At 34.7% G+C, this 24,908-nt stretch overlaps 1 protein-coding gene across 2 annotated transcripts in view; it reads right to left on the bottom strand.

Annotated features, from left to right (window-relative positions):
• Window positions 1-470: 470 nt before the first annotated feature.
• Window positions 471-24,908, bottom strand: part of COL11A1 (collagen type XI alpha 1 chain) — a 276,695-nt gene continuing 252,257 nt past the window's right edge. For both annotated transcript variants that reach the window (XM_072644156.1, XM_072644155.1), the window contains exons 58-67: window positions 16,156-16,209; window positions 14,543-14,650; window positions 13,546-13,599; window positions 13,400-13,435; window positions 13,238-13,291; window positions 11,835-12,084; window positions 7,701-7,813; window positions 6,223-6,291; window positions 4,083-4,316; window positions 471-2,312 (exon numbers count right to left, since the gene is read on the bottom strand). In XM_072644156.1, coding sequence (XP_072500257.1) covers window positions 2,166-2,312; window positions 4,083-4,316; window positions 6,223-6,291; window positions 7,701-7,813; window positions 11,835-12,084; window positions 13,238-13,291; window positions 13,400-13,435; window positions 13,546-13,599; window positions 14,543-14,650; window positions 16,156-16,209 — 1,119 coding nt within the window. In that variant the 3' untranslated portion in view covers window positions 471-2,165. The remainder of the gene's footprint in view (window positions 2,313-4,082; window positions 4,317-6,222; window positions 6,292-7,700; window positions 7,814-11,834; window positions 12,085-13,237; window positions 13,292-13,399; window positions 13,436-13,545; window positions 13,600-14,542; window positions 14,651-16,155; window positions 16,210-24,908) is intronic.

Below are 24,908 nucleotides of genomic sequence, written 5' to 3' on the forward strand. Positions count from 1 at the left end.
TCTATGTTTGCCTTTGTAGCCCCTAGCTTGAATACCTTGCTAGGTAGGAAGTAGGTGCTTAATAAATGTGTCTTGATTAATTGATTGGTTAGTTAGTTGGTTGAAGGAAAAACACGCTTCTGAAATTCAGAGGCTGATGACCTTCAGTTTCAGATTTCAGCATTATTATATTTATTATTTATACTTTCTTAAATGTGTCATATACTTGAGCCTTTTTTAAGAAATCCTTTGTAAGATGAATTCTCTTCTGTAAAGATTTGAAATCTCAAATATTCTCATTTTGAACAGATGATAGTAAGGTGCAGTATTTATTTCTTCATACACAGAGTTTCTCACTATTTGATTTTCTGACCATTACTGTGCTATTCTTTACTGGCAAACTGTCTGTCTAGATGGTCATAGTAGACTAGAATGGTTTTACTGAGGATTGAAAATAGAACTGTAGCCTATTTAAGAAACAGAATGATCAATCCAGGTAGACAAGACTTGAGTTTATTGATAAAATTCATATCTTCCTTCTGAAGGTGACAGTTACAACAAACTTGGGTTCAAAAATAAAAGATATTCTGCATGACAAATGTTCAGTTTGTAGTCTCGGTTTTTACAAGTATACTCTTTCATGATAAAAAACCAGGTGAAAACGAGTCAGTGGAATCTGGTATCAATTAATTTAACAATTAAAATAAGAAATAATAACAAACATTTATTTTCAAGTCTTACATATATTATGAAAAAATAGTTACAAAAGGATTGTGTTTGTGAGGTTTAAATCTTAATTCTAATTGCATCTATCTGAAAAAAAAAAGTTCAAAGGGAAAAGAAACCAACCATGGAATTTGGATTGTGATTTGTATAAATTGAGTTTAAAAATAGGCTCTTTTAATGAATAGTCCACTCATATGTTGCTTAGCAACTAGGCAGAATCATATGACCTATGGCCTTTATTTGAAAAAAAAGTTAAAAATTTTCATATTGGTGGGGTGGGCATATGTTATTTGGGACAATTACTTATTGAAATCTGGTATCCAATTCAGGAATGAAATATTCAGCATTGATCATTAAAAAAAACCACAACAAACTGCGCAAATTCATAAATAATTGCTTAGGTTCCAGTTTTAATATTAATGTGCATCAGAGAAGCACACTGAAAAAAATGATCAAATGACATACAAGAGAGGGGCGATGACAGATCTAACTTTTGACTGCACAAAGAATTAAACAGCTCTCTTTAAATACAAGTACTTTTCATACACATAATTTTCCCACCCCAAAATATAAACTTGTTTCCTTTAGGTATATACAGGTTTATAATGAAATCCTGGATTCTTAAAAGAAAAAAAAGTCTGAGGTATAGCACCATAGAACTTAGCACCCTGGAGGATGCTGCTTCTGTTTGCAATTCATCAAAAGGTAAAAACAGCAGAGAAGAGTTGATTTGAGAGTGTTGCCAACGGTCTTCCAGTTTTTTGCCACCTGAGATTTTTTGGCGACTTCAAATAACAGAGCTCTTCAACATCAATATATACAAAGGGATTTTATTATTATTATTAATTATTATTATTATTATTAACCAGAAAATGGAATTGAAGTCACTGGAAATTGCAACTTTATTTCTCATAATACATACACAGTATTTATTGCCATCAACAGAATTTTGTAATTTTTTTGAAATTAGAGCCAGATGCAATTCGAAGACACATGCAAGTTTTGGAAATGGACAAAGAAAACCACAGTATAGTACTGTACATAAAATAATTACAATTTATTAAACACATCTTCTTAGCACCTCCTATGATGGATGGAAAGGAGCACCATGTCTTTCCTATATATATATGTCATTGATGGATTTTTGTTTGTTTGTTGCTTTTTAAAAGAATAGCACCGAAGGAATCCAAATAGGGGAAGGAGAGAAGAGAATAGGGAATGAAAAATCAACCCTAAGTTTTCCATCTCTGCCACAGTATACACATCTTTCTTGATTTTTGAATAATTTTAAGTCATGTGATTCTGGCCCTACAAGGGCAACACATATTTTCTAAATAATACATACATACACAGCAAGACATTTTCTACACCATCCATATTCAAAACTTGCATGTGGCATGAAGTGGGCTGCTGGTACCAAGGTAAAAGGTTTGTCGGTTTATATGTTCATTGCCCTAATCTTAACCGAGGAAACAAACTGGGCCAACTTCGAATCCAAACTTCTGATTCTGATCTCCAAAGTCATTAATCATCACATCAACAATAGGTACTTGGTCTATTTTAGGGGTGTTGATTTCAATCACACTCTTTCCAAAGCCTTTTCTTGACTGTAAAATGAAAAAAAGAAACAATGATGATGTACAAACACATTTCTGACAAGCCTTTCCTGAATACACTCTGTGTTTTCCCAAGACCAAGGGGAAAGTAGAGAGATAGAGAAGGGAATACTACTACTTTGTTTCTGATTTGTTATTTGTTGTTAATACTGCCACATTTCTTTGGTATTATGGAAATCTTTCCAACTGAACCATTGGTGAATATATTACAAAATTAGTATGGCAATAGGAAAGATGGAACCATGGTACTATGCACAACAAGGGAATAATATGCTATTAAGAAATGATATAGAAAGCACGATATGAAAATTGATCCTCCTTTTGGGACCATATTTCATAAGTAGATTACGTTTTCATGTTTTTGTTATTATACTCATGATCCAACTCAGTAAATAATCATAATTAATTATTGTGACGTTAACTACTACAGTTTAACATTTGCAAAGCAGTCAATCAACGGCTTTAAATGCCACAAATATTTCTACAATAAATAGTTTAGCAGCATATAAAACAATATTTGAAAAAAAATTATTTTTACCTCATGCTTTTTGACTTACGTCAATGCCTTTATGTATTCTTGCTAGAGCCAGGTATCACTCTCTTAGCCATTTCCCTAATCTTTGTTTTTGAACTCAATGACACGTACCACTGTTTTTTCACTGCTATGACTTTGGAGGGTTTATGTACATTAAATCCTACTACTGCTCTCCTCAGTGGAGTGCAGTGTGGCAGATTTTCAATTGAATGTTATTGTTTTCATAGGGGAATTAGTTTGAAGTAAATAAGGTCCCAAATAGCAGGAGGGTCTCCTATATATCCTGGAGGTTGGCACTAAATGTTTACTTCACCAATATGCATCATGCATTCCCAGCACCTAACAAAATTCAGGGGAGGGGGTTGGGGGAAAGCAATCCTGTTGGAAAAAAATGTTATCCTGGAGAGTTTTCATCTGCCAACTTGGAATCATGGACTTGAAGGGCTAAGAAACTGACATATTAATACAGTATTTCAAGATGATTCTGCCATAGGGTGGTAGTCACAATATACAATCACTCCTCTTAGAAGCACACTTCTTGTAATTTCAATATTTTTGCCCTAGGAAAATAGGTATGTGACATATACATGCACATACACACACATACAGACATACATACACACACTCACATAAATTTAGATCTATAGATTAGATGTTTATACATATATATTCACATGTTCATAGACTTGTGCATGTGTGTATATATATACACATATGTATGTATAAATGTACATACACATATATACATACATATATGTATGAAGGTAGCAATGAAATTATATTTATGTGACATTTCATTACTACTTTCTTTGCAATTTATAAAATTTTAGAGTTAACATAATTTATAAAATTAAATTTTCATATCCATAAAAAGTATCTAAAATTGTCATAGGAATGGTTCTTTGCTCATACTGTTTATCAATGATTGTTGCAGGAAACAAATTTCCCATATTACCAATACAAAATAAACTATACTATTGCTTCTTATATGGTTTTAAAAATTAATATCTTTCTTTGTTTACTTAAGGGACCACTCCTAGGTGTTCTTTATTAACTCTGCTAAGGACACGTTACTTTAAAACATCAAATCCCAAATAAATTCGGCATCCATTCACCAAAGAAATATGACACAGAACTGAATGGAGAAAATGGCTAAGTAACCTTGTCATTCTGCTAAAGGAAAAGGAAAAGCAAAATTAAATAGAAGAGTCTGAGCTTCTACTTACAGCACAGCCATCGTAGAGAGCTTTGATGTAAGGGTTGTTGTCATAAGACATCTCCTCATCATTTGATCCCAAAAATCGGAGTGCTTTGTCATGACTGTCAGATGTTGCATCATACCAAGCCACTGACTGATGACAATTGTAGGTGAAATTTTGCCTGGCAGAGGCACTCAGAAGTTTAAGGAATGTCATTTGAACCATATTAATGGAATTTCCTTCCACATCCAAGTAAGAGAGCTGTGGGAGAAAAAAATGCAGTACATGAATATCTCTCCCTCTTCCACATACCCCGAGATATCAAAGAAGGAAACCTCTGATGACACTAAATGGTGCTCAGACACATTTAGATAGATCTATCAACACATCTTTAAGGGACTAGAATGCACAAAACAAGAATCTGAGGTTCAGGATTCAGTTCTAGTTACCAACTCATTGTATGCCACTAAATAAATCACTTAAGCTCCTTGTCACAGTTTCTCAATCAGTTAAGATATTACTTCCAAGTAACTGACTCTACTACATCCAGAGGAATGCTTTTAAAGTGGAGATATACATAGAAATGAGTATATATGAATTAGGCTTCATAGGGGGAGGGGAATCATGAGTTATTAGATGGTAGAACACTATAAAAAGAGGCTAGATTTAGTGTCTGAAGATGCCTACTACCTGAGTGACCTTGGGTAATTCAGCCTAGCCCATAGTTTTCCTCATCTGTAAATGAACAGATTGGCCTTTGAACCAGAAGGCCTGGGGGGGTGGGGGGGGCTTCTTCTTGCTCTATTTATGATTCTGTGACTTTTTTGGCAGATTTGTCAGAACTTCTTGGCCCCTGGTACAGCCACCTACAACCCAGTATAAAATACCACATTGAGGTATTGGAATGGAGCTTTGGCAGAGACAAATATCAGATACAAACATAAAAATATGAAGCTCAAGATTTGAACTCTGGTGTTTGCAAATGTATTGTTGGGGCTACTGATTGAGTAGAATGATATTGGCAGAAATGTACTGAGGCCTTAAGGGTCAAGAATTTGAAAGGATCTATTTTCAACCACCCTATGACATTCAATAATCAAATGAAAAAGTGTGTACTATGTGATTGTTTCAAATTTAACAACTTCAAATACATGATGATCTTTAAGTGTCTCATGAGCATTTTAAAAATGTTATTTTCCTCATTTTAATTTCCTCAACTGTTAATGACAAAACTCAAAATTTCCTCAATTTAATTTCCTCTTAGGAAAACTGTCAATGTAAAACTGTTAATTGGATGGAACACTTAGCTTAAACCAAAGAAGAGAAAACTGAATTTGAGATCAGAATAACTGAGTTCAAATCCCAGCTTCTCCATTTATTATTTGTGTGACCTGGGGTAAGTCATTTTCTCTCCCTATGCCTCAGTTCCTTCATCTGTAAAATGAAAGGATTGAATTAAATCATCTCTAAGGTTTCTTTCATTTATAATTCTATAATCTTAAAATATTCATAAAAAAATTAATAGAACAGAAATATATTTTATTATAAATAATAGAGAAAGCTTGACAGTAGATATAACATTGAGCCTAAAATCTGTTTCATTCCTGTCTCTGTTACTGACAAGCTAAGTGATCATAAGCAAGTGACTTAACTTCTATATACCATCTGCAACTCTCTAGGAGAGTTTAACTATGTGTTATTTAAAGTTTTCAAATGATGACAAAGCTTAGGTAATTCCTTTGTCCTCCCCAATGGAGAGGACAATATACTGACGGGGCCTCGAAAATGGCAAGAAATTAAACTCTTTTAGATAGCATGAAATGGCAGTAGCCCTATAGAAATACTGTCTTTTTCTACAGTGGACATTCATAACATAATCATATTAGAATATTAATATCAAGCAGTCAAAAAACTGTATCATTTAATTGATTATATATTTCAGTAAAAACACAGGGTGCTTCCATTTATTCTGTCAGAGACATTTTAGTCTGTCATTAAAATCTGAGAGTGGTTCTCTACATCTGAATTGAGCAGTTTCCAGAATATGGAAAGGGATACTTATACTATGTAATTCAACCTGTTACAGGGATTGTCTGGATTTGTAACTGGAGCTTAACTTGTGATGTTAGCAATCAATGATTTCATGGAACATGAAACAATAGCCTACCAGTTTTCCTCTCTTGAATTCACTAAACCAGCTTCCTGGCTTCTCCTTTGGCCAGGATGAAATTCTTACCTATTATAAAAAAAAAGAGAATGTTTGAGAATGTTATCAAGAGAAAGAATTGTGCATCTCTAGACATTTCTATTAAGAAAAAAGAAAACAAAATGCATCTCCTACACTATTACTTTGTTGAACTCCAAGGTCATGGGAAGAACAGGGAGGGAGAGAAACATGATGGGGCTTCATTTTATGAAATTGAAAAGACATTCCTCCTTCCTTTATGTGTCTCAAAAAATGTCTGGAGGTGGAAACACACTAATAGCTCTAGGATTTTGTTTGAAATCTTCATGTGGTTGGTAGTTCAAAAAAGTACTGCTTTTTCCAATGGTCATCTGTCGGTGTGGAGAAATAGTCAGTATAGCTTGTGTTAAGGAGCCACTCTGAAGATCTCTTGCTAGGAAATAGCAGGCTCAGGAGGCAAAAATCATGGCCATGGAACTGGTTTTCTCATTATATCCCCTAAGTAATTGAAGAAGTTTTATGTAACCTGGGGAATACAGTTACTACTGAGATTCAGAAGGGATTGGGGTGGGGTGGGAGGGAAGGAGAGGGAGATTTCACAATAGGGAATAATGCTGATCCTGGGGAGGGGAGCTTATTTCCATTTCCATAAATTTCTCTTTTGCCATGAAGCTTGGCTATTCTCCACTGCAGATCAGGTGGGTGTATATTTTTTTTTATTTCTCATAAACACAAAGCCAACTTTTCCACTGAAAAGATCAGCCCCACATATAACAATTCATGATGCCTTTAGGGGTTTCTGTACCTCTGAACACTGCATACCATTTACTAGAAAAATGAGCTTCAGTACAAGAATACAAATGAAAACGAAATTCTCCTCTAAGAAGTGCAATAAGTATTCTTCTTATACTTAGACTAGGGAAGAATTTGCCCTATATCACAATGATTTACATCAAGTTTAATTAGAAATGGAAAGTGAAACCATTTATAGAACAAAGTGGGCATAAGGATATCCACAATTTCAACTACTAGTTTAGTCTCGATGGACCATGCTGCAGAAGAATGGTTTTTATTTTAATCCATATAGGCATTATTCTTCGGATATGACTGTTATTTGAACATAATATGCATTTTTGAACTATGTCATGAAATGTTTTGGCTTCAACAGAAAAAAAACTGGTGCACAGCTGTGCTGTGTCATGGGATATGGGGGAATGGTAGCAAGCAAGCAGGTGCACAGAAAATACATCTGGACCAAAAAAAAAGAGGGAGGGGCATTTGTTAACTCTGTATATCATTTCATTGCCTTACTCACGTTTATGCAAATGGAATATACTAATTACTCTGTAAGAAAAGCAGATATATGAAAATGTGACAGTATAATTCTCCTGTTTAGTTCAATATTGCAAAAACATGGCAAGAACTGTCAGCAGTCACCATCAAAACAGATTGGTACTTACTCCTTCAGATTTCTTGTCAGGGGAAATGCAAGTTTCTCCTCCAGCTGTGAAGTTACAGTAAACTTTGAAGGAATCTCCAGAACAACCTTGGTTTGGATCAATCCAATATTCACCTAAAAGGTATGTGACATTAGCAACATGGGGGATCATTTATATAAAAGGTTGTTATACCCAGAGACAGCTAGATGGGCCTGAACGCAGAAAGACCTGAATACAAATCCAGCCTCAGACACTTACTAGCTGTGTGACCCTGGGCAATTCACTTAACTGTCATCTGCCTCAGTTTCCTCATCTGCAAAATGGAAATAATAAGATATGGAAATAATAATACCCTCTCCCTCCTAGAGTTGTTGTGAGGATAAAATGAGATATTTGTAAAGTGTTTTGAAACCATTTAAAACACCATATCAAATATATTAATACCTTTATAAATTGTTTTCTTAAAGAATTAACATCCACTAATATGAATGAACACTGCATCTGGAATCAAAGGATTTGAGTTCTAATTCTGTTCTGTCACTAAATAGCTGTACAACCTTGGTCAAGTCAGTTGACCTCAGTTTCCTCACTGGCAAGATAAGTTGGTTCCAGCTGTAGTTTCAACATAATTCAATTCAATTCAGCTCGTTGAACTTGGGCACTGGAGACTACAAAGACACAACTTAAACCTCAAGGAGTTACGTTCTACTGTATAGTTATACCAGGATCTTTTCTCAGTACCTCACTGTGTGATAGAGCTGACTGGTTGTTCAATGACAGCAGAAATGTTTCATGAATGACCTGGTGACTGATTGTTTTTAAGATCCAGCTTAGCTACACTTGGAGAGGTTCATGCCCAGAAGTTTGGACACTAGGTAATAATCTCTATTTTCTTGCTCCTACAGGAGTTCAGGAAGGTTTTCACCAATGTCAGGTCAATCATTAAATGCCAGGCACTGTGTTAAGTTTGGGAAAACAAAGAAAGACAAAAAATAATCCCTGCCCTCAGTGAGCTCCCAATCTAATGGGGGAAACAACATGAAAATGGTTATGTCCAAACAAGCTATCTATAGGAGAAAGCAAAGATCATCTCAGAGGAAAGGTACTAACATTACCTTTCCACTATCTCTTTTAAAAGAGAAATATATTAAGAGTAACAACCTAGAATGACAGAGAGCTTTAGTTTATCCTAACCATAATCAACCAAAAAATCTATGCTTTACAAATATGAAACTTCCATATAGGCATAGCTTCAGAATGACTCAAGCTCTCAGGAGTCATAGTCATTATTGCCAAATGGAGCAGGAATTAGTGTCAAGGAAAGATTGACAGAGTTAGAGACAGATTTGCCTTTGAATTGTTGATACTGAGATCTCAGTGGCTCCGTTAGCTATTAACTAGTGAGGGAAACTTTAAGTACCAAAATGACATTGGATTGGAAGAGGCTCTTCTCCAAGAGCTTGATAGACAAATAATATTTCTTTGGATAAAACAACTCAAGCAATGGTGGAGGTGCCACAGTGTGCCCTGAAGAAGTACCCTCAATGATGATTCATGCATCTTCTGAAGTAGAGACAAAGTCTGTTACTCCTCTGCTCAGATGTCTCCAGTGTTCCCTATCACCCTACAGGATTGTGTTCATAAAAATGGACCACACTGAGAGTAAGGCCAATTTTCTCCTGTGATGTTCAAAAAGGTTCCAGAGACATAGTTTTTGTGTAATTTAATAATTTTATTAATAAGGCCAGCAAATTATTAAAAAGATGGTTATTTGGCTATCTCTCTTAGACCAAAGACAATCCTGGCAGCAAGGCTCACAGTTGAGGGGCTGAGAGTAACCCTTGGACAGAGAAATTATCTCTACCCCCCGCAACTTCAGGCTATTTAGACAAAAGGATCTACCTCCACCTAAGCTTGAGAAGAACACAGTGGGCTTCCCCAACCTAGAATAAGTTTTTTGAAAGATTGGGTGGGGTCTGACCAAGATCAGGAAAGTTAATGCAATCTCATCAGTAATGTCTTTCAAAAAATTTGAACTTATTAAAATGAGGAATTTAGGAAAAGGGGAAAGCCTCCGAATCTCCCCAACATGTTGGTTATTAATAATCATTTATCACACTCCCTAAGCATGAAGTTATACTCTTCCCACAAATTCCCTCTTCTTTGTCTATCCATACCTGACACTCCTTTCAAAGCCTAGACCAAGCCCCATTTCTCTTTCTAATCCCTCTCTAGCCACTACAATGGGCTCTGAACTTATACTGAACTTGGTCACTGCTATCTGAAATAAAGACTTATGGTTTATACTTTTTTATTTGGCATAGACAAAACTGAAAAATACCAGAATCCTGAACATCTGAACTACCAATCACAAATGTCCTAGCTAAAGTAAAAAATAGAAGAAATTCAAAAAAATAAAAGCATCTTTGAGAAAAGAATATGTATTGATACTTCTCCTCAATATTTGTGTATGTATCAAATCTCATTACTAAATTTCAGATCCATTTGAGCAGACTCTAGTACAGAGGTGGAGAACCTGCAGCCCTCAAGGTCATATGTAGCCATCTAGATCCTCAAGTGTGACCCTTTAACTGAATCCAAACTTCCCAGAACAAATTCCCTTAATAAAAGCATTTGTTTTCTAGAGTTTAGTATATTTCTAGTGATGATCTCTTTACAAGATCGAGTGTAGGTGATATCACTGAGGAAACAGATGATCAAGGAAGGAATTGGTACAGTGATGTGAAACTCTACAATATATTCCCAGAACATAGCACAATATCTGGCATATAGTAAGTGCTTAATCAAATTTGTTGAATTGAATTGCATCTTTTACTTTTACTCTTTATACATGAACATACCAATTCCTTTCCTGAAGCTTGATGATACCACCTACACTCCTTGTTATATAGAGATCCCCACTAGACATATGCTAGACCCTACTTGTGTGTATACCATGCATCTTCCTACAGACTTTGGTCCTATGTAAGTTTTATTTGTTTGGGCATTGTGGTATCCCAAGATGTACAACCACTGAGTATCACTTGGGAAAAAGAATATTTTGTTTAAAAGACAGAGTTTTGCACTGGGAAGCCACTTAGATTCCTTAAAAGCACAGTGTGATTTTGCAAACATAATCTAGGCCATCCTCTTATTGCTCAGTTATGGGCTCAAGTCATAATCCATCTGTAGAATCCATCCCAGATGTTACAGGAGAGAAAAGTAAAGTGTTGAATGATAAAATCAGAATACCAAAAGATTATGACAGTCTAAAACACTGAATTGAAAATAACAGGATGAATTTTAATAAGAATACATTAGATTATAGATCCTAGGGTCATATGTGAAGTCCTATGTTGGAGTTTTCACAAGTCAAATATGGGGGAAGCAAGACTAAGTAGCTTTTATTTTTCTTAGATAAGAAAGTTTTGGTGTGCTGCAAGTATATTGAATTGAATTTGCTGAATTTAATTATAGATTATATGGAACTGATAGTACCTAAACTTATTTCTTAGATAAATTGTGTGCTTGATTAAAATGGAAATATACCCATTGCTTTTAAAAATACAACTTTAATTTTATTTATTTACTAAGTCAATATTTATACTCAGTGAAACTAAGAAATAGACCGGATCAGCCCTTTATATTTTGAAGTCTGCTTTATAACTTTTTTTCTACTTATAATGGAACAAAATGATTCTAACTCAGAAGTAACCTAGATCCACTTCCATTTGAGGGACAATGCAGTTTCTCATTTGGTCTAAAATGCCTCATTAGAACAGTAATTGCGTTAATTTTGAACTTTGAAATCCACATGTATTCAGTTAGCCTATGTAATCAGTTGACTTCTATTTCTTCTATCTCAATTCTTTATACACAGAATAAAATAAAACATCATGTTATCTTTAATCATCTGAAGTAAACATTGTAACTTAATAAAGTCTTGTTTTACAGACAAGACTTAGCAGAACTTGAATCACCCTCATTGTAAGTTGTTTTTTTTTTGTCTGTCTAAAAGTCTGAACTTAATGATCATTTTCTTTAGTTTTGTTCAGAGACTATATTAACCATATAACAAGGATTAATGAGCTGACAATATACCTTAGTAAATCAGAGGTTCAGTGCATTAGCTTTTGTCATGTATTATTAACATACCATCTGGGAAGTCTGGATGGGAGAGCTGCAGATCTTTGCAAGTTCGGGATGGGTTGTTCTGGGTGCCCATGGGATATTTCATTCGCTCAATGTCTTGTTTCAGAGAGTTGAGAGAACCAAAGATTTCCTCCATGCCATCAGAGTAATCAAGGATATTATCTCCTGCATCAGCTTGCATGCCCTCAGCATGCCGTCTCGTCTTTTTGGGTGACAGAATTGGTAAAGGCTGGATGACTTCTCCAGGAGGGCCCTATAAATTTAGAATCAGAAGGTATTTCCATGCATTATCTAAAACTCATAGTGTTCAGGTATATCCATAACTGCCTAATTACTTTGTAAATAGAAACCTATTTCTGTTCAGAAGTAGATCTACAATGATCTGATTTTTAGCCCGTTAGTATTTTTCAGTATACAATATCTATAGAATTGGCTCATTTACAAATTTTGCCATGTGTATTATCAGTTTGGTTTCATATTCTCCAATAGTCTGCAAGCTCCTATGGGCAAAGATTTTCTGAGTGTGTGTGTGTGTGTGTGTGTGTGTGTGTGTGTGCTTCTCTTATACAAGGCAAAGCACAGAATATGGGTACCATTAATACTAACTCTCCCCCAGCACTTAGTAAAATAATTGAGAGAAGGCAATTGCAATTGAAAGTAATGGAGTCTGAATGGAGTCTTCCTATTTTCCTGAGTATGTAAATGATTGTTTGCATTTGGAATTTTGATGCCACATTCGTAAATTTCGAAATGCTTAGAATTTGTGTTTTACTATGGAGGTTTTGGTTTATTTAATCTTCATGCAATCAAATTTTACTCCTCCCAGGAAAAACACCAATTTCTACATCATCAAATGTGATAAGGGGAAAGCATCATCATGCTTCATGCTCATGGTCCAGACATAAAAATGGACTCAAAGGACAGCTTTGGATTTCGTCTTTGTGCCTGGCTCCTCTATACAAATGTTCTGCTAATGCAGGAGGTAAGGCACACTTTGGGAAGCTATATGCACCACTAGAGTAAATGTGAAAAGTCTGCACTTCTCTCATCAGACACAGGAGACCAATAGATGGGTCCATGAGGCATGTACACATTTGCTTTCATTGTGCTAATGACATGTACGGGGAGTAGATATATGCCACAATCCTACCGTAATTCTGATAACGACAGCATGAATCTTTCATTGCAAGGTATACCTCGGATATCTTTATTCCCAGAATGTAGTTTAGCTCAGGGCATGGAGACCTACTTTAATGCAAGGGATGCTTTTGTTGTTTTCCATATAATCAACATAAATGGGAGCAACATTGGATTTAAAGTTTTTCACTTCTTTTGCTCTCAGAGAGATTATTTTAAGTCTCAAGATGTAAAGTGTTAATATAACCTTAGTAAGAAAATGTACTCACTGGAGGCCCAGGAGGCCCAGGAAGACCACTGTCACCCTTCTGACCAGTAGGACCCTGTTGAACAGAGAGAGGAATTAATGTTATGAATTCTGAGGAAAAAAACAAAGAAAGGTTCATAAATGAAAAATGCAAAACTTAAAAAAAAAAGGTACATATACTTACAGAGGAACCTTTGTTGCCTTTTGGACCTTGAGGACCCTAGGAAAAGGAAAATGACAAATAGGCATGAGAATTTGTGACAGGAAAGCACTATGTTGATCCATTTGAGGGGAGTAAGATACTGTCAAATATGCAGAGCATGAACTTACCGGCAAACCTGGAGGACCAGGGGGGCCAACAGGACCAGCTGGACCAGGAATCCCCTAAAGAAAGAACCATGGAATTAGAGCTTTCCAGGAGACATTTTTAGTTTTCCCTGAGAAATGATGTATGCTGCAGAACTCCCCCAAGACACAGGTCTCTAGATGCAAAGTATGTATTTTTGTTCTTTAAAAAAAAAATTAAAACACCTACACCTAAAGTTTTATTGGTACTGGAATTCTCTTGGAGAAAACATCCTCCACTAATGGCCAGAGGCACCAAGTTAAACAATTTGCCCGAGGTCACAAAACGAGTCTATCAAAGGTGGGATTAGAATGCTGATCTTCCTTTCTCTAAGGCCAACTCTAGAAGAATGTCCTGAGCAGCTTCTCTCAATCTATAATCTGCATTGATTAGAATTACAGTTATCACCTCTACTTCTGGGGGATGGGAGGCTAAAGGCATGGCACTCCTCATATCTGGAAAATTCAAGTAAAATAGTTTGGCCCTCGCTTTATACCTGTGAAAAAGTCTGAAGTATTATGGTATTAATGATAAAATATGTTGATATTATACAATACAATACATATATTTTATGCATTTCTGAATTTCTAAACTTTTTTTCTGTCTTGTCTGCTGGCTTTTGCATATTATCTGTAGCTTCTGCAAAATTCCCCTCAAATTCCCATTTAATTTCTTATGCTGACCCATGATATACCGAAACTGCAATGGGGAAAGTCATGATATGGAAGGGATAACTGTATATCTTTTTTTTTCTTTATGCCAGTGCACTTATTTATATTTTCTACTTGAAAACTCTCTATCTCATAACTTATACAAAATGAAACAAAAATCATTTCTGAAAAATAAAATCCTGATATAATGCTTGAAATATAGATCCTTTGAATTTTGTTTCTTCACATATATAGAGGAGTATTTCTTTATTAAGAAACACTGATGGATAGAAAAAGAAAGGGATAATTTGGGACTTTTCTTTTTACTAACACCATCACCCTTGGCTCCTGGAGTTCCTTGTGTTCCTGGAAGTCCCCTGTCTCCTTTTTCACCTTGTTCTCCTGGAGGACCAATCAGACCAATCAAGCCAGGATGTCCCTTTAGAAAAAAAAAAAAAACAGAGATAAAAACAAATTTACCACTAATAAAACTATATTTGTGGTATCAAATTCAATTTGATATTTTTGTCATTTTACTCATACTCCAAAAGCAAAAACCTCCATACTCTTTTTAAGTAACCCTAAGTTAATACTTGAAATAACCAACATAACAGATTTGAATGGGATGGCAGAACAAGAAGGTAGGGGCTAGATGACATACAAGCAGAGATGTTTTAGAAACAGCTTTTATCAAATCCAGAGAGTTGATTATTAAATTTTCAATGTGAGCATTCACACTTTGGAAATCAGCAAACACCACAATCAGGGTTTGATTTATTCTTATTATTGTTTTTTTAATTGTCATAAGAAAGCAGTGGAGAAAATATTAATATGGAGATTAAATTTAAAAGTGTATTGGACCTACAAATTTTTGAGCTAGTCCTTAAACGTTTCTCAGTCTACCCAATCTACATTTAATTCTTCTGTTTTTAGGTCCTTGTTTACCTAACACGTTATTTCAAAGAGAATAGAGATCATAGGCTTTCCCAAAAAAGTCTACCATGAGAGTTCAGTCTCAAGAAGGAGTCTCTATCACTAACTAACTAGTAATAACCATATTATGTTACATTAGAAACAAAAAGAAAATTTAAAAAATATTTTAATGAGCATCTTTCATTAAAGTATTATGTTCCCTCAGAGCTCTCATGTTCTTTCAACAAAATTTCTTAATCTTGAAACATTATCTGATTTTTCATTCTTCACAATTATTTTGCATGTTGCACAAGATCCTGTCAAATCTCTTAATATTTATCCATCCAACTTTTGTCTTTTCTTGTTTAAAACTGTCAACATTGGAATCTCATTATTCTATCTGTTTGTTTTATGGACAGTTATTTTAGTATAACCATATGCCTTCTCCATATGGTTCTTTGATGGGGACCTGGAAGGGGATGGTGATGGAGATGGTGGAGAACAAATGGAGCATTCTATAATTCTCCCACTGTTCCACATTTGACAGAATATATCTTCCCTGAATATAGCTGGAAGGGTGAGATTTCATGGCAATCAGACTGGTTAGAGAAAAAAATTGATTAGTTAATTGATTAACCAATTAGAATTATCTAATTATTATTATCTATTGTACCAATCTATTTATATTATCTATTATACCAATTATCTAATTGATTAGACAATTAGAAGATTGGTTAGAAGAAAATGAAAATATTTTTAAAAAGTGATGGAATTTCAACACATAATTTTTCCTTAAAATAGTTAACTCATTTATTCATAAAGGCCATACACTTATTCTTTCAGTTGTTTTTACACTTATAAGCTAATTCTATTATGAAGAATACATAGTAGATAGGTAGATAAATAGATATACATGCATACATATTATATACTACACATGTGTATACATATACATTATATGCACACATGCATGTGCATTATATATACATACATGCATGCATATGTACTTTGCAGGTTGCATGCTTAGCTTACCTTCTCCCCTTTAGAACCAGGGTCACCTTTCAGTCCAGGTAAGCCAGGGGGGCCCTAGGTCAAACAATGAAACAAACAAGACAAAAATCCAACATTAGTGTTTCATATACAGTTTTGGTAGATGGCCATGGAGTTTGTCAGATCTTAGAGAAGGATAATTCAACATAATTACAGTAGAAAGAAATATGAATCTTGGGACCTTAAATATCTATATGTATTGTTAAATAAATCAGCATGTCTTACTCTTTAATAACAGTAATATTTCTGATTCTGAAGAAGCAATAGGTAGCTATCGAAATGAATGGACAATTAAGAGAAAAAGAAAAGTGAAGACGTCTATAAGGAGCTTTCCAGACAAAAAAAGATTTCCAAACTCTATCATAATGTTTTAGTCAATGGATTCTTTCTTGCCATTTTTCTCTTTTCCAATTATTTATCTTTCAAAAGATTAAGAGGATGTCTTGAAAAAATAATCTCCAAAGTGCTTTTGATGCTGAACTATTTCTGTATGATTTATTGTATTGAAAATTTCCTCCATATTTTGGAAACAAAAGGTAAAATGAAATGTTTTCTCATGCTCATTGCTCCAGCTCTTTTCTTTTCAGAACAGTTCTCCATTTAGCTAACTTGGCACAATTATGAAGCCACAAGAGACAAAATTTTAAAAGCTAGCAAAATACTTTAAAAAATTATGAATTCCAACTTTCTCCTTGCACACGTGAGGAAACTAATGTACAATAATGCTAAAAAACTAACTTGTACAATCTTCACTATAGGGTTTCTGTGTGCAAAGCACTTTGTAAAACTTTAAGTCACCATATAATTGTGAAATTCACAATTAAACAGACAGTTTACAATATCTGACTATGCATGTTAATTTTAGTGGAGAGTATCCCAAAATCATCTATGCCACACAAATGATTTATTTTAATGAACAAAGGCAATTTAGATGTCAGTCAAATAAATTTTATCTGTTTATAAAGGGACTAGGTTTTCCCCCCACAAAGAATGCACATGATAACATACCTTGTATTCATAAAAGACTTTTCTCCAATGAAGCAAAGACTTAACGAAAATAAATACTCATAAATATTTTATTCTTTGAAAAGAGACTGCTATGGTATAACAGACAGAGCTTGTTTCCAAGTCAGGAAGTCCTAGGTTCAAGTCCTGCCTGGCATATACAAACCAGTTGACCTCTCACTGTTCTAGGCAACACTCTGAGACAAAATGTCATAGAATACCTCCACTGATAGTGAGTTTCCTCATCCCAGAGTTCCTTATATGAATGAAATACCAGGGACAATCCCTATCCCTATGATGTTAAAACTACAAAAATATTAAGTAGAATTTTGATCATTTTCAAATTATTAATCCTCCATTAAAAACCAACCTCAATATTTTGAAGACTGCTGGCTAGTTGCTACCTGATAGGTCTTACTGATTCAGAAAGGCTTTGAGTATGAGTTTGGAGATGGAGAGTATATATCATTTGCAAGAGAAGAAAATGCTTGCCTCTGAAAGATGTTACAATGAGATGAATTGTCTCTATTACACACTCATAAAGATTGTCAACTAGGGCAGTACATAATTGGAGGGACTACCCAAATCAATGAAATCGTGGGGTGTAGAAGTTTTGGAATAAGTAATCAGGTTTAAGCATTTGTCTAACTGTACAGATGTCTCCTCTCCACAAACAAAGACTGATTACAAATAAAATGCATAAGACTCCTGAAAGGATATTGTATTTGAATTATAATACCCTATATAAATTTCTCCATATTTGTTAGGTAGGTCTCAGTCTATGAAGCAACAGCCTCCACCACTGCATGGTGAACTTGGTTCCAGGATAATTTTTTTTTTTAAAATCTTAACAGTCAATCTTAACAGTCTTACAAAAATAGAATTCTTGGAATCCAGACTGGATACTCAGTTTAGTGCCTAAAATTAGCTAAATCAAAAGGGCCTAAGGTCCTGAAATTTCAAGGAAAGGAGCTGATGAGATTGAATGGCTTAGTCCCTATGAAAAAAGAAAACTTTATAATATTCTATGTTAGAAACATTCCCTTTCTTTGTACTCATGAGTTAATTTAATATACAGACATCTGAAAGTACTTGGCTTTAGTTAGACTTAGTAAGTACAGTTATCTATCAGCTTCCTTATACATTCTAATAATAACAATAATGGACATAACGTACTAATTTACACATGAAGCCCTTTCATCCAAGAAATGGATTAAGCCTGACAATACTCTTCTGAATGGAGGTGAAGGTGACTGATTAATCCCTAGCCCCAAGTTTCTCTTATTCTAGGCCAGGGTCTCCTGTGAAGAGATCAGCAATCATACCACATTCTTGTGCCTGAGATAGGTACAAATGAGACTACAAGGAAACTGTAAAAATTCATTTTTAAATACATCCTGAGGCAGGATTTTAACACTGGACTCTAAAGATGAAATACTATCTAATTTGTTAAAGCACCATGGTCCCAGCTCACTTACTCTGGCTATATGAATACACATAACAGAAAGGAACAGAATATCATTTGTGCTAAAAATAATATATTTCATTCTTGCTAATCACATAATCAGGAATATAATCTCCTTCCCCTTTCTGTGGATCTGGAGGTCTTACGGAGCTCCATTAATTAAGAAAAAATGATAACCAATGCCATGTATTGAATAACTCAGTCAAATGGAACGTAATGAATTATATAAAATTTAAGATAGAACTGAGTCCTCCAAGCCAAGTCTTTTTCAGACCAAACCCACTGATGATTTTTTAAGGCACGATTTCTTAGAATAGGAGAGACATATATTTAGGTCTCCTAAAATCTGCAAGGAATTCTTTACATATGGTCCATTCATGTAAAAGTGACTCCATATTCCTATTAAAGTTAGATAAAGTCAAACCAATTATAAAATCATTGTCTGAAATAAACTACATAGAGATTCTGTGTAGGTAGATATATATATGGATAATTAACTTTTGCCAGTTAAAATATACTCCCCTCACAAAGAAAGAAAAACATGAAACTGATTCAAACACATTAGCTTTTTTTTCCCCTTTCTCATCTTATGTTCTTCCACTCCTAAAATTGACTATAGAGATAGAGACAGTGACTGGACATATGATTTCATTTATATGTTAACTGCCACATGAGAAAACTTTTTTTTTTTTACCAATATAGATTGCCGTTTTCTTCGTAATTTATAATCTTACAGATTTCCCTAGAGCACTGAGAGCTTAAAAGGCCGACCCAAACATCCAAGAATGTCACAGGAGTGATTTGAACTTGGATATTCCTGTCTTTAGGGTCAACTTTCTTTCCATTACTCCTCAATGCCTCAAACACAAGTGACTATATATGATCAAGAACCTGCGGAGAGATAATAGTGATTTTACTGTGGTGTATTTATGAGAGGAAATACTGATCTTACAAGATACAGAGATCTGTATTAATTTGCTCATTAATAAGTACACAGATTCTAAACCCTTTCTGTTTTTAACATAAAAATTGTGTAAGAAAGATAGAGAATAGGTGTCCACACTTAGTCTAACTTAAACTTAAATTTGATCTTTGAAATAATTTGGGAAAGTTATTGGACTCTAGACAAGTATTTATATCTTTCAACAACCCTCTCTTCCAGTATACTCTTTAAAAAGATTAAAAGAAATCTATTAGCTTCCTTAAGAGAGTCATCTCATATAAGATTCATGTTTTAGGATTGGGCTGTTAAGCTGACCCTGTATCTCATTATTACCAATTTCCTCCTGGGAGTAAACAGTTCTGAAATTAGGGTCCTAGTTACAGTAATGGGTGACCCTATGAAACTGATACAAATTCAGAAACCTCAAATCTTTATTTTGAAAATGTTATTGAAAGGGGATGTGTTTTCTATTTCCACTTCAAATGCAGTAAGATGCAAAACCTCTGGCAAATACATAATTCATGAATATAAATGAAAAGGAAAACAGGGATGGTATATGCTTAAGCTTCAGCATTACAAAATCCAACATTTTCACCTGCAGTGTGGTGTGTTATAGAATATTTGCTCTGGTATTAGTTTCATTGAAGCCCAAAACAGCTATGGCCCCTGAACCATATCTAAAGGTTGGAATACATTTTAACCTAGTGGAAAGTAAATACATTGATATGCCAGTTTGACCAATTAATATGCAATGCTACACACACTGATACCATTTACAACTTGTTACAACTCAGCAAAAATGATAATAACTATGATAAAAATTCAAATTGAAACTCATCATTTCAATCTGAACCTATATATACAGGACTTTTCTATTAAAAATGGCTTTGGATATCTTACAGATGCGTCTAAACAGAGAGACAGAGACAAAGATTTACAGAGACAGAGACAGAGGGGATTAAAGAGAAAAGAAGGAAGAGAATGGTAGAGGAAGAACAGAAGGAAAGAGGAAGAAAGGCAGGAAGGCAGGCAGGCAGGCAGGCAGGAAGGAAGGAAGGAAGGAAGGAAGGAAGGAAGGAAGGAAGGAAGGAAGGAGGGAAGGAAAGAGGGAAGGAAAGAGGGAAGGAAAAAGAGAGAAAGAAAGGGAGGGAAGGGAAAGAGGAAGGTAAGAATGGAGGGAGGAAGAGTAATACGAAAATGAGTTTGCCTGGAAACGAATATGGCAAACTATTCAGTTAAGGAAAAACACAAATCTTTCTTTATATGACTCTTTAATTGTGATTAGGGTGGCTGATCACATGAAAGGTAATGGACACCAAAGAATAGTTTTACTTACTTAATTTTGTTAAAGATGGATTGGATGTGGAAGCTATTACAATTAATATTTTATGAAGGAAAAATAAAATAAGCAAGGGAATATTTTCTACCTAAGCTTCAAAATCACATAATTTGAAAAACATATATTTCCTAAATTACAAGATTAAATCTGAAGGGAGAATATATCACCTGAAAGTTGCCTTCATTAAAAATGTCACTATTAAATGCCTTCTTGCCTAAGGCAAACTGCCAAGTGCGGGGTCCAAAAAAAAAATCAGTACGTCTTTACTTTCAAAGAGCTTACTTTCTATGGAGGGAATTTAATATGTAAAAATGTAAGAACTGATATTGACATTGATATAAAAATACATCCTCAAAATTTCAGAGGGAGAAAGAACCAAAGAAGAAGAGCATTTGTAAGGACCTTTTATTAGAGATACCAGGAACTGAAGCTTGAACAAACTAGGAATTCTAAGATTAGAAGTTAGAAGGAAATTGATTATATGCCAAAGTCATGGAGGGGACTCATGGAATGCAACTTGGGGAATAAGAAGTAGGGCAGTTGGTTGGAATGTACAGCATATGGAAATGAATAATGTATAAGAGACCTGAAAAGACAGTCTGAAACAAACTGTGAAAGATCTTAAGGAACAAACTGAAGAATTTTTATTTGCTTTTGGAGATTATAGGCCACCACCGAAGCTTCTTGAGCTAGTGTGAGACACGGTAGCACCTTCACTTTAGGAACGTATCTTTATAGTCAATGGATTGTTGAAGGAAGATTATAGAGCTGAGGGTTCAATGATTAGGATATTCCAACAGTCTATGTGAAAAATAATGAAGGGTTGAACTTAGGTAGTTCACACATAATCAAGGGAAAAGATAGAGATGAATGAGAAATATGTGATAGAGATAGAATCAACATCTGGCAACATTAAATATGAGGGTGAGAGGGGAGAGAAAAAGTCAAGGTTGACTCTTATTGGCTACTTTGTAGTCTCATTTCCTTCAATTTGGTAAAAGTTAACTATTAGAATAGAAATCTATTTTGGTTGAAAAAAAAAGTCTAACATTAATAAAGTCACTTTGTGTAGAGATCTATTGGATAGTCTCTTGATCTCTTGGAGAAGCCTTTCAGTAAGACTGAGAAAGCAATAAAAGCAACAAGATTGAAACTAATGGCAGTCATGTTAAGTCTAACATTTAATCACTCTATAAATGCCACCCAAATGCCCCTGAATCAATAGAGATATTTAGACCATGTAGACTCTTATTCTTATGATTTCACTTGGCACACACTAGTTTTTAATTGTACTGTTGGCTACACTATTTACATACATTTAACCAGGAGACAGAAACAAGAAGTAACTGTCAGAAGAGGTTTAGTGGATGTGCCTGATAGGTTTTATTTTTAGTATTAGCTGAAGGAAGTCACCAGACTGGTTTCTTCATCTTGAGAAAGGTCAGAACACTTATTGGAAAATCCTGTATATTAAGAAAAAAGCTCTGGCAAACTTTGATAGACATTAGGCAGACTTATTTTTTTCTGCCAAAGCCAATAGACCACCAAAACTTAACAGGGCTTCTCTTGTAAATATCAGAGAATATACAGACAGAGTTATTCTAATTGGATCTTGTACCCAGACTGGCAGCTCTCTCATGTTAGTCATCCTGCTGACCAAAGCCTCTCAAATTTGACATCTTTTAAAATTATACTGAAAAATGTGGCCATTAACTGACTGCATGAATGTTTTAAAATATTTTTAATTGACCCATGTGGCCTAGAAAAATTAGCATCTGTCACCATCCCTCCAAAAATAAGGAATTCACAAATGAACCTTCTATGTTCATGTAATTTCAATAAGTGGCTTCCCTTGTAACATACTTTTAAAAATAACGGGAAACCACTTTCTGGTGAATCTGAATGTAGAGACAAAATACAAGATGATTAATGCATGGATAATTAAAAATGACTCATACTTGAACATCCATACTAAAAACCTATTCAATTGTATTGCGCCTTGGACAAAGTATGAGCTGAATTAATGAAGTGAGTTTAATATTTTGGTGTCATAGTTCTTCAACCTGGTCAACTCTAATGATCTTCACTCTCATTCAGTTTCAGTCAGCCAACAATGAAGTTATGGTCTGGACTGCTTCATCACTGACATCTATTCCACCTTCAATATTCTGAACTTCTCTTTGACTAGAAACTCCTTTCCATCACTCACTTTATTCCTAGTGAACCTATTCAATAATCTCATTGGGACATCCAGTACATTAATTTCCCACCCACTTATTCTTCCAGTTCATCATTCTTTTACTGCCTTTATTTCTCTCTCCACTCAATCTGGAACATAGTATGAACTATTTTACAGATGTTCTCACTAGCATCCTATTATCAGTTCCTCACCTCTTGAAATTCTGTTCTCATGCTTAGGTAATTCCCACAATCTGATTTCTCATTATGTCAATCCAAACTGCTGGGCATTTCTGGAGAAAGTTAGGAAACCATGCTTAACTGGGTTCACTTCAGGTTTATACTTTTGAATCTTGTTTGGACATTTACTGTTTCTTTTATCTATCTCTGCCAATCACTATCAGATTTTCTATAGCAACTTTTTCCAAAAGAGCTCTACTCTTTTGAAGATCCTAATCCCAAACTCATTTTGTCTAACATTCAGAAGCTAAACTTATATAAGTAGCCTTAGAATAATCAAACCTGGAGTCCTTCAACATCCCTCTGTAAGACCTTAAAAATTGTTTAGATATTTACCTATTCTTTCAGCATTCTCTTTTATCTCACAGGAAGAGATCCCCCTACCCCCCAATGATGAATCCTTAAACCTCTACTTACTACTTTTCTGAGATCTTGCATCATCAATTATTCTCTCTGTCTCTATCACTTCCCCTGTCTCTATCTCTTTTCTTCAACTTTTTATTCTTTCTATTATAAACACAATTAGGTTTCCCCCATCAAAAAAAGGGGGGAAAATTTCTTCATTTATTCCTGTTACTATATTTTTTCATTCTGAAATTTCTTAGAAAAAATTGCTCTATAAATCATTATTTCCTCTTCTTTAACAGAAATCCCCTCCTCTGCAATTCCTTATGATATGGCTTTACTTAACAAAATTATAGTACAATTGTAATTTTTGTAAGTCACCAATACTTACTTGATTCATGAATCTAACACTTTCCTCAGTCTAACTGTTCTCTTCTCACTTCTACAATATGTCCCCCATGGGTTTTCCCACATCCTCTTTGTTTCTTTTCTGGTTTCTTCATTGGCTCATTTATTGTTTCCTTTTCTTCTATCTGTCCAGAAATGTTGGTGCTTCTCCAAGGGTCTCCCCTTGTCCCTCTTCTTTTCTATATGCTTTTTTTTGACAACCTCATCCATTCTTATGATTTTAACATCTATGCAAGTGAATCCTTAATCTCTATGTAGTTATCTCTTGCATCAAATCCTCTCCTTTCCATTCAAACTGAAAGAATCCAAATGCAGACTCACATTTTATCATGTCTGATTCATATTGATATCTAATATGTATCTTCACCCATGCCATTCCTCTACATCACTGTCAAATTAAGTATTCTGATAGGAAGTATAGAAAAAATCATGTCAAAATGTTTCAGCAGTTTCCCATTGCTCACTAAGTGTAGTACAGTTTATCCTTCTATATTAAAAGGACTCTTCAACCTCGTTTGACTCTGTTTTTCTAGTCTTATCTCATACTAGTTTCCTTCAAGGGACCTATCTAGACCACTCACCTTTTTCCCAATATATCTTATGCTTTCCTGCCTCCGTAACCCAATTTACACCATTGTCTAAGTCTGGAATAGATCTGCATATCTGCATGAGTTTTTTAGGGAACCGGAACCTGCCTATTTAACTTAATTGGTGTGATCTTAGTCATACCACAGATGACTATTAATTCTTTTAGGCCAAACTCAAATTTACTAGTATGAAGAGAAAAACCCTAATGGCATTATGATAAGAAG

Source organism: Notamacropus eugenii, chromosome 2 (assembly GCF_028372415.1).
Source record: "Notamacropus eugenii isolate mMacEug1 chromosome 2, mMacEug1.pri_v2, whole genome shotgun sequence".
In the NCBI taxonomy this organism is placed as follows: Eukaryota; Metazoa; Chordata; class Mammalia; order Diprotodontia; family Macropodidae; genus Notamacropus; species Notamacropus eugenii.